Genomic DNA, 15,674 nt, shown 5'->3' with positions numbered 1-15,674 from the left:
CTCGCGTGTGGGTGGCGGCGGTGGAGGAGGCGGCTACGACGGTGGCCGTGGCGGTAGCGGATACGGCGGTAGCGGAAACCGAGGCGGCCCACCACCCTATGGCGGCGGAAATTACAACGGTAAGAAGGAATCTTGATGATCCACTTAAGCTATGATCAAAGAAACATCTATCTTTCAATCGGAAGACTCGAACATCTTTAATCGCAATAAAGATATTAAAATTCTGTGACAAAGATATTAGGCTACTGATGAGAAAGATACGAGCTGATTCCATTAAATCGTCGCACATCGCTGAAATATTCGGGGATTTGTGTATATCTGTGAAATACGAGCCGTTAATATTTCTTTTGTCACAGGTGATGGATGGGGGATGCAAGGAGGCGCGCCCAATGGTTTGGGTGGCGGTGGTAACACGGGAATGGGTGGCCCTATGGGTGGAAACAACCAAGGCAACCAGGGCAACATGAGTGGAAACAAGACTAGTACACAAGTCACCATTCCTAAAGACGTAAGTCGACTATAAGCTTACTTTATGTTTGTTTTATTTTCTAGGAAAACGTAAATATTCGTTGCATTAATTTATTGTGGCAATCGTAGCAGAAAATTGTACATTTGCTCTTTATACCGAGAATCCGAGTCAAAATCCGATTAGAAATATTGGATTTTATTCGATCGTTGCTTCTCGGAAGCTATTTCGAAAAGCAATAATAAATTACCAAGATTATCTTGTCAACCATATTAAATTGTAGATCTCGCGTATATCTGTGTAAACTATAAAAAATGCACACTACAGAAATACGTTGAAGGGTCATTGCGCTATTAAGTGGCTAAAGATTGAGAATAATTTGTAGATAAATATGTCATGTTTAATAATAATTTGATTGAGATATCTTTGATTTTAATCTATATGTTGAAAATATACCTGATTATATATACAGAATCTTATCTTTGTTTGCAGTTGGCCGGAGCCATAATTGGTAAAGGTGGTGCGAGGATCAGAAAAATCAGATCCGACAGTGGTGCCGGAATAACTATAGACGAGCCACTGCCTGGTAGTAATGACCGCATCATCACCATCACTGGGATTCCCAGTCAGATACAAATGGCCCAGTACCTGCTGCAGCAGAGGTAATTGTTATATTGACATATACATTCTTATCTAATACTTACATTAAATGTAAAAATCTGCTTCTTATTTCATGTTAACATTGTAAATATTGCTTTTATATTATATTAATAAAACTTAAAATCGAACATATTTATTGTTAATTGCGCTATTAACAAAGATGGAAAAATATATATATATAGTAATATCTTCATGTTTAAGCATGTACAATTTTTGTAATTACGTGATAAAAATTGTGCGATATAATGCTTGTATGACATTGTAAGATACATATTGTTATCATTTCATGCACCGCCACTTTGTTATGATTTTGCGAAGCTTCGCGTAAACATCTTGACTTATCTATAAAAAGATAATTGTTAAAGTAAAATCGAAGAAGGAAAAAAATTATAATCTATATACGTAATATGTGCTATCTTGAAAATTAAAAGGTATAATTAACTTCATAAATACGCTTGTGAGTCTAAAATAAAGTCGGTAGTGCGTTAGCATTTTGTGAATGATCTATTCAGACTCTTCGATTTTATACGCTGCTACGTTCAATATATATTGGAGTATATTTCTTCGTTCATTGTCACGTGCGATAATAATTTCTCGTACTTCATCCGCTTTATAACCGATATTGCCGCCATCGCATCGAGTCAGTTCATCATCTTTAGGAGCTAACACAATCCGACTAACCAAACGATCGAGGTGACTATAACATTCGCAAAGGTGAAGGAGTAGGAACGGAGAAAGACGGATGGGAGGAGAACGACGCGCTGGAGGAATCTCTAGCCAGCGTGAGGGAAAATGGAGCACCGTTGTATGGAAGACTAGTGATTTTGTTGTTCTACTTTCGATGTAACAAGGAATCACTAATCATCCTACAAAGGTGTTCAAGAACTTCGCCTCTGCCTGAGACCTGCTTTCGGAACTAACACCATTCCCGCTGCGCCCCGTTTGCTCATCGACCGTAATTTCGCACGAATAAACAGTAACATTTTCTTCAATAATGTGTCTATAATCATCAAATAATTGCAGCTAGATAAGGGCTGTAATATTTATTCATATTCAAGTTATCTTGAATCCCTGATAACTCATGTAACCCGAACTCCATTCATGATGCATACTAATACAATTGTTGTGGTACTGTTGTCATTGCGATTTATTCCGAGTATATTTATTGCGTCGCTCAGATATCATATATAAATTAAGGCTTTTTATATCGACGATTATTTAAATCTTATTTACGCAACATAAGATGCTTGCATTTTTGTTATTCTGCGCTTTGTATCTCGTAAATCATTTTTAGAAAATAATTCATAATGAAAAGAGAAAAATTTTTAATATAAACTTAATATAAGAAAATTTGTCATTGTCTCGTTTTAATTATATCATTTATTTTCTTCAATTTTAACCGTTATTGGTCTTTGACTGAAAACTCCGTTAATTTTTTCTGTTCCAGCGTGCACGAGAATGCAGATCATTACTAAGACGTGGTGAGGGATGCATTCGGGGAAGAGGGGAGCCAAAGATGCGCTTTTGTAACTTTTTTTTAGAAATATTTCTTGGGCAAACACATACAAACGCTGAAAGTGGAACCTGAAACAAGTACATTTGACATGCACTTGCAGAAACGCGTGCAAGAAACTGGGATACTTCCGGCAGAATGCTACGCACAGGATGATAATCTGTAGAATTTACCACATACAAACATACACACACATACACACACACATGTACACGTGCCACACGCGAATCACCCTCTCCCAGGAAGATAAACGCTTGTGGTCGATGCTAACGTGACCTTAACATGGCAATCCTTTTCAAGGATGGTAGTCGCCCAATGCAGCCTGCAGAGTAAATCGATTCACGAATCGAGTACGTTAACGTTTTCGATGTCGGCCTTTCTTTAGTATAGAATTCTCTTATTTGTATCGTGTCGGCGAGGCCACACGTACTGTCGATGTGACAGCGGGGGGTTTCAAACTGGCAAGCAACCGCACCATGTTCCCCGATGTTAGCATTCCCGAGAAAACGTATTTATCCTTTCAAGGAAATCCAAAGAATGATCCTTTTTTTTTTCTATCATAAATCGCGCGCTATTTCGCTGGGAACCATCGTGTATCTTCTTTTTCTCTTTTTTTTGTTATTATCATTAAATCTTGTCTCTTTCGCCCGATGAAAAAAAAACAGTGTTTTAATTTTCAATTATATAGATTGTGCCAACGAACAATCGAGACGCTGGCGCGAGACAGCCAATTTGAAACCGTTAGTCGCGACTCTTCTGAACATCGAGATCTGACAACGCACACTTTTCCCGTTACGTTTCTTTCCAAGCTTTTTTGATAAATTCTTTACAAATTCTAATCCTATGGAAGTAAGAATAAATGCGCATAGAGTGAATGCGAGGGCAACAGTGTCGAAGGAACGGAGAGGTCGAGCGAGAGAGAGAGAAAAATAGATTTTACTAGACAAACGTATTCGCAGGAAAAGAACTGACAAGTGTATTCGCAAAAAGAAACTGTACATAAGATCCACTAACTTTCCTTTCCCTTCCTTAATTGCTGCATACAGGTATGCGTTTCTGCTGTTGCATTATTATTGTAGTTAATATTAATTATTACTTTATGATTATTGATAAGAGTATTTTTGCGTTCAATTATATCCCTAAATCTGTATTAATCATACCTTTATCCTCTTCAGCGAACGCGTAAACGTTCTTAGTGTTACAATGGGTAGAAATATTTAGGCTTAATGAAGAAACATAAAGTTAAGGGGGCGCCATCGGCGAAGAGCGAACGGTTACCGAATGATTTGATTTAAAAAAATGATATGGACAAAACTGAATCTACTACAAAGTCCGTCATAATAATAATAATATATCTTGGCCCTATATGTTTTCTGACAAGCGTGAGTGGAGCATATTTTTCAGTTCTTTTTTTCATTTGCCAATTTATTTCTTTTTGTATTATATTGTACAGAAGAGAAATTTGCGAGAGACTTGCGAAACATGAATTCAAATGAATCAGGATCGATCCAAAATGCTATAACGCTATTGCCATTGCTACATGTATATTTCAGTAGATAGTTCGTTACAATCATCCTCGATGTGCAAAATTCTTACGCTAAAATCCTGATAACGAAGGTGCGATCGCGAATATCTCGAAAATAACAGCCGGATTCGGCATGCATGATCTCTGTAAATAAATACCTCTACTATATAGCACTATCTTGAAATATGACTACTTGAACGGGAGTACCTTTTGGCAAATAGCGGCCGTGTTGATAATTTTCCAAGTGCAATTAAAAACGATTGTACTAAAAAAAAAGCATTATTTAGCCATCACAGCCATTTGTGCGATCGTAATTATGAAAGCTTTGCCCCGGATAGTCGATTTTAATACTTGAGCGAGTGTGTCCCAACATGATTAAGTGATGTCACCCTTGAACCCGCACTCATTAGAGGGTTGAATCGTTATAATATGTATGCCGGGCTATATTAAGCTAATACAACCTTTTTAACGGATAAGACGATAAAAAGGGTTAAATACGATCAACATAATAATAACATTCTAATCGCCGTTTCCAATTTTCCCGCGTACCGATGGTCAGCCCCAAATTAACTTGTAATACCCTTTCCTCTCTCTCTCCTCCAGCCCCTGAAAGTACATTTTAGTCTGGTCAGTAAACGTCACCCCTATCAGGGTGCCTACAAAGGGCATTTTTAAGCATCTTGACCGTGGACAATGTCCATTAATACAGAGTTGTACCGACCAGTAGGCAGTAGGTGACGCATTCGCAGTCTGTTACACTTTCGGGATCATTGCGCGTGGATTTGCATAGGTATACAAAGGGCTTGAGCAATGATACGCTCGACATGAAATGTCAAGTGAAATCACGATCCATATGTAAATTCGCATACGCGATGGACTTTACAGATTTAGAGATTTCCCATTATTTCCACAACAAAATTCCGGTCGACTGTTCACAGAGGGACGAGCGCGATTGCTCGTGACGAGATTTCCTAATTCTTGTTTGTTTTTCTCTCCTTTGTTAGTTACTTTTCATTGTGTTTCCACATCATTGTTCAAATTCGAGTGCGCAGCATCGAGAGAAAATATTCTTTGCGTAACGCTTACATTAGATACGTGTTTTGTACATTTATTTTTTCGATTATTCCTTGGAGTTAGAATTAGGTAATATTATCAAGTAACATTAAATAATAGTATTATTTTTATGTCAAGGAAAACACATCATAATTGTCGATCTGTGAATAGTGCCGCGGAATTATCACGGCCCGAGGTCCTCAGAAGCAGAGGGAATCGTGGTTTTCTTCGTTTTAAACAGGCGTGCGAATGAGACCGCAAATAAAACAAAACTACGTGAAATTAATCAAAATTATAATCGCGCGTAGCTTCGTCCGCGTGTTGATGCATTTTTCGTGTAAAACACATAAACACACACGTAAATACATACACTTGTTAATTGTAACCCATTTCACTACGACGAGGCACATAAGCACGCGTGGGTGAATGGCAGTATGTGAGGATGTATGTATAGGCGCGTGTGTGTGTCCGAGTGCGTGTGTGCATGGGGGAAATATCGACGCCAGATATATAAACCGGTTTGTTGCAACTGGGCTTTGGTATCACAAGAAGCCTGAAAGAGATAACGTGTATGATCACAAACATGGGAGAGAGAGAGAGAGAGAGAGAGAGAGAGAAAGAGAGCGAGAAAGAGAGAGAGAAAGAGCGCTATACACTCGTACGTATCACGATTACGTGTACTGTATAAGATAAACAGTTTACAATTATTTGTAACGGATACTTTTTATTTGTCAAATAAAAGTTAGTACAAAGAGAAACGCTGTTATTTTTATCAAGTCAACCGTCAAATCGGTTAAATGTAATTCGTCCTATTGTTGTCTCTGACATTACCCATTGTAATTTAATACCAGCATGACGAATATTAATAATAATTCTTATAAATAAGGAATTAGAAAAATTAGAAAAGTTCTTTGCAAATAAAAATAACACTTGTTAAATTGCAATAAAAATATAAAATACTTTCCGTCTCGAACTTGTATAGATATATCTAGATCCAAATGTATGAAATATGTCATTCTTTTAAAAAGAGTAATAGTCGTACATGTTCCAATTACTTAGCAAAAAAATTAGCCGAGTAATTACGATAGTGTATAAAATGCTTTAGACTTACATAGATACTTATATTTTGACCAGACTGTAAGAAATTGCTATACGATGAATTTTAAAAGCGATTCTTTTCATTTACTTATCAGAAAATTAGTTCAATGTAATAAATCTTAAATTATACAGTTTTATGATTCTGGAATATGCCATATAAAATTCGCGACCTTCGCGAGCAAATAATCAAAATAGAGTGGATCTTCAGGTGAACATTACTGGGACTTTAATATCATTTAACTGAATTTACTTAGAGATAATGATAGAAAATTAAATGACACACTGCGAGTCGGAAATGAAAAGTAGTCGCTGGCTAAAGAAATTGCAATACGAGTCCGGCAGTATATGCAGTCATTCAGTAGTTTCCTTGACAAATAGCAGTTTGTTTCCTATAAGCATTAACTTAGCTTAAAAAAACATGACGCCACATTCGAATAAGAAATCAAAAATTAACAGTGTAAAACATGGTGAGACACTAACATTTTAATTTATTAATATATATCGATGCTTATTAATATCAGTCAATACCGATTTAGTAATTATACTTATTACTTCACCAAATAAATTAATATTCTACATATCGAAAAGGATATCGCAAATGTCTGGCATACGTGCGGGTAAAAAAACACCTAGGCTGGTTTAATATCTATTGTAAGAATACGAATCTGCATGGTTTTCGTTACATAAGTATGGATGGATCGTCGATAATCGAGAGTGTCCTCTGGTTCATGGTGAGGATTCTATAATGACCTAAAGAGTGCAAGAGTAAGCTCAGTAATAATGTCCAGGAAAAAGGTAATTTATTCTTATATTCTACAGGTTTGTATATTGTCCATCGTGTTCTGCGTTATATTGATGTTGCGCTTATGGGCCAATTACTCGAACAATCCCATAGTTACGACTATTTACACGTCAAATCCGATATTGAACGTGTCTTTTCCAGCCGTCACCATATGTAATAATAATAAGGTCTACCGTCCACATGCCGACCTTATGGCCAAGAATTTGTAAGATATTAATAAGATATCTATTGTATAATACATTCAGGTGCGAAGGGTTCATCGTTTTCCTTTGAACCCTTATATTAATAACTAAAATTAGAAAATCGTAGTCCTTTAAAAAAAAATGGATTGAAAATTAAAAATTTTCTGTCTAACTGGCAAAAAAATTTTTTCTAAACTCGATTTGTTTCGGTTTTGCTTTCCTTCAATTTTCTTGATAAAAGCTATATCAAATAAAAACTATTTGATGTGATAAATTTTCTATATCTATCTAATGTGACAATTCATGTGCGAAATTAGTTTAATTAATTTTGGATCGACGGAATTAAATCTCCATATCCGATGTTACGTCCCGATTTTACGCGATTCAACAGATACATGGATGGATTCACCACGAATGATAGCGACAAATTTTTTTCATCTCTAATAAAATTGATACGACCCGAAAAAATCTCGATGGACAATGCGACCGCGAGGAAATTTCTCGATAGACTCGACATGACGGTCGAAACGCTCATGGAGCAGGTGAAAAATGATTGTTTTAATGATTAATTTGTATCTCCGAGGAGATACAGATTAATCGTAAGATAGTTGTTCAAATAGCGAAAAAAGATTCGAGTTAACAATTAACAATATCTCTCGCAGTTGATGCAGCCTTGCAGCGCGTTACTGTTGAGATGCATTTGGATCGGCAAGGTTTACGATTGCAGCAAGATCTTCAAGACCGTCAAGTCCAGGGAGGGTTTCTGTTGCGCTTTTAATTTCCACTACGATCTTAACGTTGGACACATGTAATTGTCGCAAGAAAATTCTCGGAAATACATATCGCTTCCAGGACTGAGTAAAATGCCTTTCGATCAAAACGTATATTTAAAATATAAAATGCAAAATAGGTTTTTCGAATCCATTTTAAATGTAAAATGGATAAATAAGCATTTTAAATGGTTTTTGAATGCAAAATGGTTTTTCCTGTCATAGCGGAAAAAAAATTTTTACGAAAAAAAGTACAGAAAAACTATATAGATTAAAACAAGATCTTTGAAATTCTTAATTTTTCATAGATATCTTGATTTTCATAGATAGAAGATCTTGTTTCAATCTAATTTTTCGTAAAAACTCCGCCAGGATGGTATACATTCTTAAAAAGTATTTTACCTTTGAAATCCATTTTCAACGAAATTCGAAGCCCTGACTACAATATTATAAATAAAATATTTCTGACGAGAATATTTTAAATTTTTTAATATTATGATTTGGAAACGGGACCGTTTACTTGAATAAATCAAATTAATACGAAAAGCGCCGGTTACGGTTAAAATTAGATATTGAGAGTAATATACATTTTTAGAAATGTATATAATATTTTATATAAAGCTGGAACACTTTTATTAAGATTCGATATTTATGGACTATCTGGAATTAATTTTTTCTTTACAATTTAATTTGTAGTTTATTTGAATATTCATAAAAGTCTTTGACCAATCATGGGACTTGATTCTTCTTATTTGTCAATGATTCTAGGGAAAATTTGTGAAAATATAGGGAAACTATTTATCTATTTTATAAATGGTTAAGTGATAGACATGATTCCATTTCAAATGTAAAACGAAAATGGTTTTCCAAAAACCATTTAAAATGAAAAATGCAAAATGTATCCATTTTAAATACATATTTAAAATGGAATTATTTTAAATATTACCCAGTTCTGACCGCTTCTTCGACGCTATGTTATTCTATATATTGTGTACATACAAAGCAACGTTGCGACAACGTTTGCAATGTTACTGGAACATTGCTTTGCTATATGGAATGCCAAGTTGGTGCAAAAGTTCGTTATATTTGTCGGATAAAATTACAAATGAAATTTCAACGTAATCGCCATCGCCTCTGCTTCAGCTAGAAGCTAGGAAGCTCTTTTTCAATTTTTAAAAACCTTTGGTTTGACGATTCAAAGTGTACAAGGCAAACGGAAGTCAAGCACAATTAATTAAGTGCAATATTAGAAATAATAATAATAATATATACGTAGATAACTATAATAAAATAAAGGGAAGACCCCGTTTGCCTACAAATTGATTGCCTGTAGCACCGTTCGCCTACATCTCATTTATCTGTCTATAGATCAATTGTCTACATAGTATTGCTTATAGCTCGATTGCCTACATACGCTTTTGCGTACAAAAATAATAATTTTGGAAATGATATTATATTTGTTTACATATATTATTGCCTATAAATCGAAATTTCTCTGTTTTAAAATACAAATTCATATTCATATTCATATTCATACTTTATTGCAATGCATAAAATTTACACATAACAAATTCTTCGCTTTAAAAACACAGATTACTTTCTTATGTAATTTAATCTTAATTTTATATTTGTGTTCAAAAGTGCTTGTAGGCAGTCGAGTTGTAGGCATTAATACATGCAATTAATTGATCTGTAGGCAATAATATATTTAGGCAATCGATCTATAGACAAATGAAATGTAGGCAAATGGTGCAGTAGGCAATCAATTTGTAGAAAAAAGTAGTCCTCTAAAATTAACACTATTAATTTTATTATATTGTACATTATCTAAATATTGTTATTATTTTTATATTGCGCCTAATTAATCCGTATTTGCCTTGTATACTTTGAATCATTTTTGTATTTCAAGAGCCCATTAATTGCAATAAACAAAAATAGAAGCACAGAAACTTAGTAGAAAAATTGACAAATCTTCGGCAATAGCCCGATATAGATTCATCCGACATTTAGATGTGTATTTTACGCTTTCATCATTATTTCGTAGGTCCAATGACTTTAATACCACCGATTTCAACAACACATCAGAAGATGATTTGCCGGGTGTGCACACAATTTTGGTAATGCTTATTATCCTCGCGTTGATTTCGACTAGAGACCCTATAACAGAATCTAGCCAGGAGTAGGGCTGGGCACGTATATTTAAAATAGTTTTATTTAAACAGTATTTGCTATACAAGCGTCTTTTGTATTTTGTATTTCGGCAGAATACACGAAAGTATTACGTATTTTGTATTTAAAGTGGAAAGATTGAAAGTTTTTTTGTATTTTGTAATTCAAATGACAAATAATAATATTGATTGTCACAATCTTATAGCGAATTCCGTCACTTGTACTACATTAGATCAGTGCATACTAAAAGCTGTTTTACATGAAATTAACAAAGTTAAATGTAAAAGTATATAAATATTTTAAACAATTAAGTAATGAGTTTTTCAGCATTTAGCGTGTTGAATTCAATCTGCGCACTTTGTATGCTTTGGGTATAAATCCCGCCCGCTAAAAATGCTGTATATCTCAAATAGGTGGGATATGCAAGACATCGAACTAAACAAAGAACACGAAAGCAAAGCACTTGTATTTTGCTATACAACATGCTTTACTTTATTCCTCTACACGTATGTATCACGAAATAACCACTAGGTCTTTTACACGTCCTATAGTAATCATTTTATGTAGATTATAATTTATGATGGCGCTACTTATTACAATGACAAATCGATTCAACTCACAATAATTTCATTAATATCAACAGCAAGAAGCTGAAATCGTAACACAATACTAATATAACATAAAGGCATGTAACAGAGTAGTTGCGGGAAAATTACCTCCACTTCTTCTATTTTTTCTGACTTGAATTTCTACTTTTGCGACGTAAATCCCAGCGCAGCGTATTTGTCGGAGTTACCCTATAATATATATTCCCTATATACATTCTCTAATATAAAGAAATCATATATATATATCTTTTTATCTCGTAGGATTTTAATAAACTCGCTCGTGGTCAGACTCTGTCATAGGACTTTTAATTTCGACTACGTTGTGATTGCGCACGATAAATTCTTCTTTTGCAGAACGCGCCCGGGAGCAGCCAGGACGTGGGACTCGCGGTCGCCTTAAACATCGAGCCTGACATGTACAAAGCTACTTCGCGTCCTTACATAGGAGCTTCTGTTATATCGACGCAATTGATTTTCCCGACCATGGAGCACACATGGTGGCCGTGCCGATGGGTCACGTCCTGGGGATATCCGTTACCGGGACATCTATCAGAAGCATGGAAAGCTTGAGGGCCATCTCTCTGGAAAAACGTTGGTGCTACTTCCATAACGAGGTAAAATTATGTACTTTTCGGCTTGGGTCTAGCGTTTAACGCGTTAACTTCTTTCAACTTTTGCCGTCCATAATTCATGTAATTGTAATGAATACACCTGCAGATACCAGGCAAGATTCGCTACAGCTATCAATCATGCATATCAGAGTGCACAGCCGAGCACGTAAATTATTTTTGCGGCTGCCTGCCATTTTACTATCCGCAGACGCGTGAGTGTGCACAAAAAATACATAAAATTATTTAATAGAATAGATTTCATTCTTGGAGCAACATATGGGTGCTTCTTCATTTTCAATTTCTTCAATTTCAACTTTATCAATTTTATAATTCCATCTGATAGAAGGAGACATTTTGAAAATGCGTTAATACGACAATCGATGATATATAAATAAACCCTTATCTGTAATCTGGATCTTTTTTGGTACAATTGAAATACCACTTTTAAATTTCTCCGAAATAATAAAAGAGGGTGGAATTTGGTTCCCCTCTCTCTCTCTATATATATATATATTTCCCTTCCACCCCTCTCTTTCTAAAATATTTTGTTAAGAGTAGCGTCTATAAAAAATATTGAAAAATAACGCCGAATTTTTCTACACTTTTTTAAAAGCCTACAATAGAGAACATTTAGACTAAACAAAAAAGACCTAGAATGCAGATTGAAGGTTAATACTATATATAATATAAAAACAATACAATTAATACGATAACTACAAACGTTATAATCTTCAATGGGTTGGCAGATAAGGAGATGAGGACATGTTACTTGCCTGACTTAAATTGCCTTTTGAACATTCGAAGTAAGAAAATGGCTTCACACATCCTATTAATTATACATATAATATAATTAGATATTTCGTATATCTGATTATACAGAATCATAGATATACATTGTTGTTTTTCAAAATTCAGAGTCAGTAGCAAATTACGTGAATAAGGAACATTGCAAAAAGTGTCTGCCTGAGTGCTCAGATATGTTATACACTATCAATCCAGAACATGTTAAAATGGAGGACGTGGGGTTTGAATCTGATCTAATGTGAGTCTACATCACTGTCTTTAACGAAAAGAACGTTAGCTTTTTTTCGTGACATGTCTCGTGATAATTATTCATTTATTATTTTCACAAATTTTTAATAATAATAGTAGCATTTAATTGAGATATGAAGAGATATTCTTATACCTTTTTCTGATACTTGCTTCTTATACTTTTTATATTTGTAGGCATGGCTTCGATAAAAATAATGTGTCTTTCGTATACGTATTTTTCGGCGACGAGTCGTACGTCGAGTATCGCAAGGAAAGTATCATCAGCTGGGATTCACTCCTCGGTGGGTTAGATTCCAATATTTCGAATAGCTGGCGACAGAGAATTCGTTTGTCTTTGATCTCGCTTGAATTAATTTTACTTGGAACAATGTAACGAAATCGCGCAAATGATTACAGCATCCTTCGGCGGTATCTTCGGTCTCTGTCTGGGTGGTTCCGTGCTGAGCGTAATCGAGCTGGCTTATCTCTTGGCCAGGCAGCTCTTTAGAAGACAGACTCGCAAATGGCAGGAACAAACACGTATGAAATTGCCGCCGGCGTCGGAAGTGTTTTTCTCGATTCCCGCTAAAGAGAATGTTCAACTGCGAAAGCCGCGAAACCGTCAGGAATCGGTTGACAAGCGTGTTCTCGTCACGTGGTATCAACCGATCGTTCACCAACGTAAAATAACAAATCTCGACAACATGAAACATGTCAAATTTTAAATCACCGTCTACTTTAATCGACTTGATTTTTGATAAGTCGTTAAAAAATTTATTTATGGTTAAAGCCCTTCGCACAAAAAGAAATATAAAGAACAAGTAGGTATAAATGCAGAGAAATAAAAGATTAAGAGAATAGAAATTAAATGTAACGCACAATAGATAAAAATAAAATGTAAGACATATTATATGATAACATACAAATAAAAATAAGTCATATTATGTCATATTTTATATATATATATATATATCTATTATGCGTTATATTTAATTTGTAGTCTGAATTTTTTTATTTCTTTAATATGTAATATTTCTGCCGTTATGCACAGGATCTGAAAAATAGAAAATATGCGGTGAAAATAAACACTGAAAAAAATTCCGATAATAATTATCAAGCTTAGACGATAGTTACTAATATAGCTTTAACGAAATAATTTTAATCAAATGTTTGATTATATATCTAAAATTAACTAAATGCTAATTTATTTTTTTTGAATTATTTTACTTTTTTAATTATCATGTCTTATCAAACAGTTGGTTACTTATTTATATTTGGTGATATTTATTAAATATTGTATATATACACTAATACGTTAAACAAAATACATTTGTTAGCTATTACCTTTTTTCAGTGTATAATGTTTACGATTATTAATTAATTATTACGTAGAGTAATTACGTACGATTATTTATTATTATAAGAAACAATAGGCCTTTGTGGCTTACTTTACGTGATTATTATATCTATTGGATTTTCACTGAAGATTTATAGATAAATAGGATCACTAATCATTACATTTATTTGTTAAATAAAAGTTATTACAAACAGAAACACTGATATTTTTATCAAGTTAATCGTCAAATCGGTTAAGTTAAACTCGTCCTGCTGTTGCTTTTGACACTAACTATTGTGATTTGATACCAGGTGAATATTAATAATAATAATAATTTTTCTAAATGAGAAAGTCTGAAAAACTATAAAAGTTCTTTGTAAATAAAAGTAAGTCGACTCTCACCCCCCTCTCCTCCCTGCAAAGGGGCGCACAAGTTTCATATAGTAGAAACAAGAAGTTATTTCTTAAACTTTTTTTGTTTATAACTTCTTAACGAGCAACGTCCGATGATTAAAACTTCCTCAAGGTTACTCAGGGCGATGACCTCTTGACAATATATGTCAAGGTCAAGGTCATTGGGGGGGCTCCCCTAAACTGCATAATTACCCTGTCTCGGACTTGTATATGACATGTCTAGATCTAAATATATGAAATATATCACGTTTATAAAAAAAATGATAGCCGTAAATGTTTCAATTACTTAGCAAAAAAATTAGCCGAATAATTAGAAACGATAGTACATGAAATGCTTTAGATTTGTAGAGATACCTATACCTTGATTTGACTGTACGATGAATTTGTCGCATTTTAAAAGAGATTCTTTTCAATTACTTATCAGAAAACTAATCGAACGTAATAAATCTTAAATTATTAAGTTTCATAATGGAATATTCGACCTAAAATCCGCGATCTTCGCAAGTAGATAATCAAAATAGATTGGGCATTCAGGTGAAAACATTACTTGGATCTTAATATCATTTCATCAAATTTACTTAGGGATATTGATGGAAAATTAAATGGCATACAACGACCGAATCGGAAATGAAGGGTAGTCGCTGGCCAAAGAAATTACAGTACGCGTTCGGCAAAATGTTTAGTCATTCGGTAGTTCTCTTGGCAAGTGGCAGTTATAAGCATTAACGCGATAGCTTCAAAAACCATGAAGCCCAATTGGAATAAGAAATCCAAATTCGACAATGTAAACCATGGTGAGACACTAATATCACTTCCATTTATTGGTGCTTATACATATTGGTGCTTATTAATATCCAGTACGGATTTAGTAATTATTTATATATCTTCGAAAACAAATTAATATCTTACATATCGTGATAGGATATCGCAAATGTCTAGCATACGTGAAAAAACATCTGGGCTGGTTTAATGTATATTGTAAGAATACGAATCTGCACGGTTTTCGGTACATAAGTATAGATGGAACGTCGATAATCGAGAATATTCTCTGGTTCCTGGTGAGGATCCTATAATAATCTCAAAAGCGCAAAAGTAAACTCAGAAATATCGCCCAGGAAACGTAATTTATTTTTATATTCGATAGGTTTGTATGTCGGCCATCGTGTTCTGCGCTATATTGATGTCACGCTTGTGGGCCAATTACTCGAACAATCCCATAGTGACGACTATTTACACGTCAAAACCGATATGGGACATGCCTTTTCCAGCAGTCACCATATGTAATAATAATAAGGTCTACCGTCCACACGCCGACCTTATTGCCAAGATTTTGTAAGCGATATTAATAAGATATCTATTTTGATATATTCATTTGAGGTGCGAAGGGTTCGTCGTTTATCATGAACTCTTGTATTAATAAATTAGAAAATTAAAG

General features: G+C 34.4%; 1 protein-coding gene across 1 annotated transcript in view; it reads left to right on the top strand.

Moving 5' to 3' along the window:
- Positions 1 to 15,674, top strand: part of LOC108724338 (uncharacterized) — an 87,019-nt gene that overhangs the window by 67,241 nt on the left and 4,104 nt on the right. The window contains 13 exon segments of the mRNA XM_018450676.1: positions 64 to 119; positions 357 to 508; positions 959 to 1,128; positions 7,691 to 7,841; positions 7,962 to 8,107; positions 10,114 to 10,186; positions 11,201 to 11,303; positions 11,306 to 11,460; positions 11,564 to 11,669; positions 12,373 to 12,499; positions 12,685 to 12,791; positions 15,161 to 15,297; positions 15,384 to 15,571. Of these exon segments, the coding sequence (XP_018306178.1) occupies positions 64 to 119; positions 357 to 508; positions 959 to 1,128; positions 7,691 to 7,841; positions 7,962 to 8,107; positions 10,114 to 10,186; positions 11,201 to 11,303; positions 11,306 to 11,460; positions 11,564 to 11,669; positions 12,373 to 12,499; positions 12,685 to 12,791; positions 15,161 to 15,297; positions 15,384 to 15,571 (1,671 nt within the window).

The sequence above is a fragment of the Mycetomoellerius zeteki genome, unplaced genomic scaffold (genome assembly GCF_001594055.1).
Source record: "Mycetomoellerius zeteki isolate Tzet28-1 unplaced genomic scaffold, Tzet1.0 scaffold292, whole genome shotgun sequence".
Classification (NCBI taxonomy): domain Eukaryota; kingdom Metazoa; phylum Arthropoda; class Insecta; order Hymenoptera; family Formicidae; genus Mycetomoellerius; species Mycetomoellerius zeteki.
Note: the sequence above shows the minus strand (reverse complement) of the source record. Positions and strands in the feature narration are given on the sequence as shown.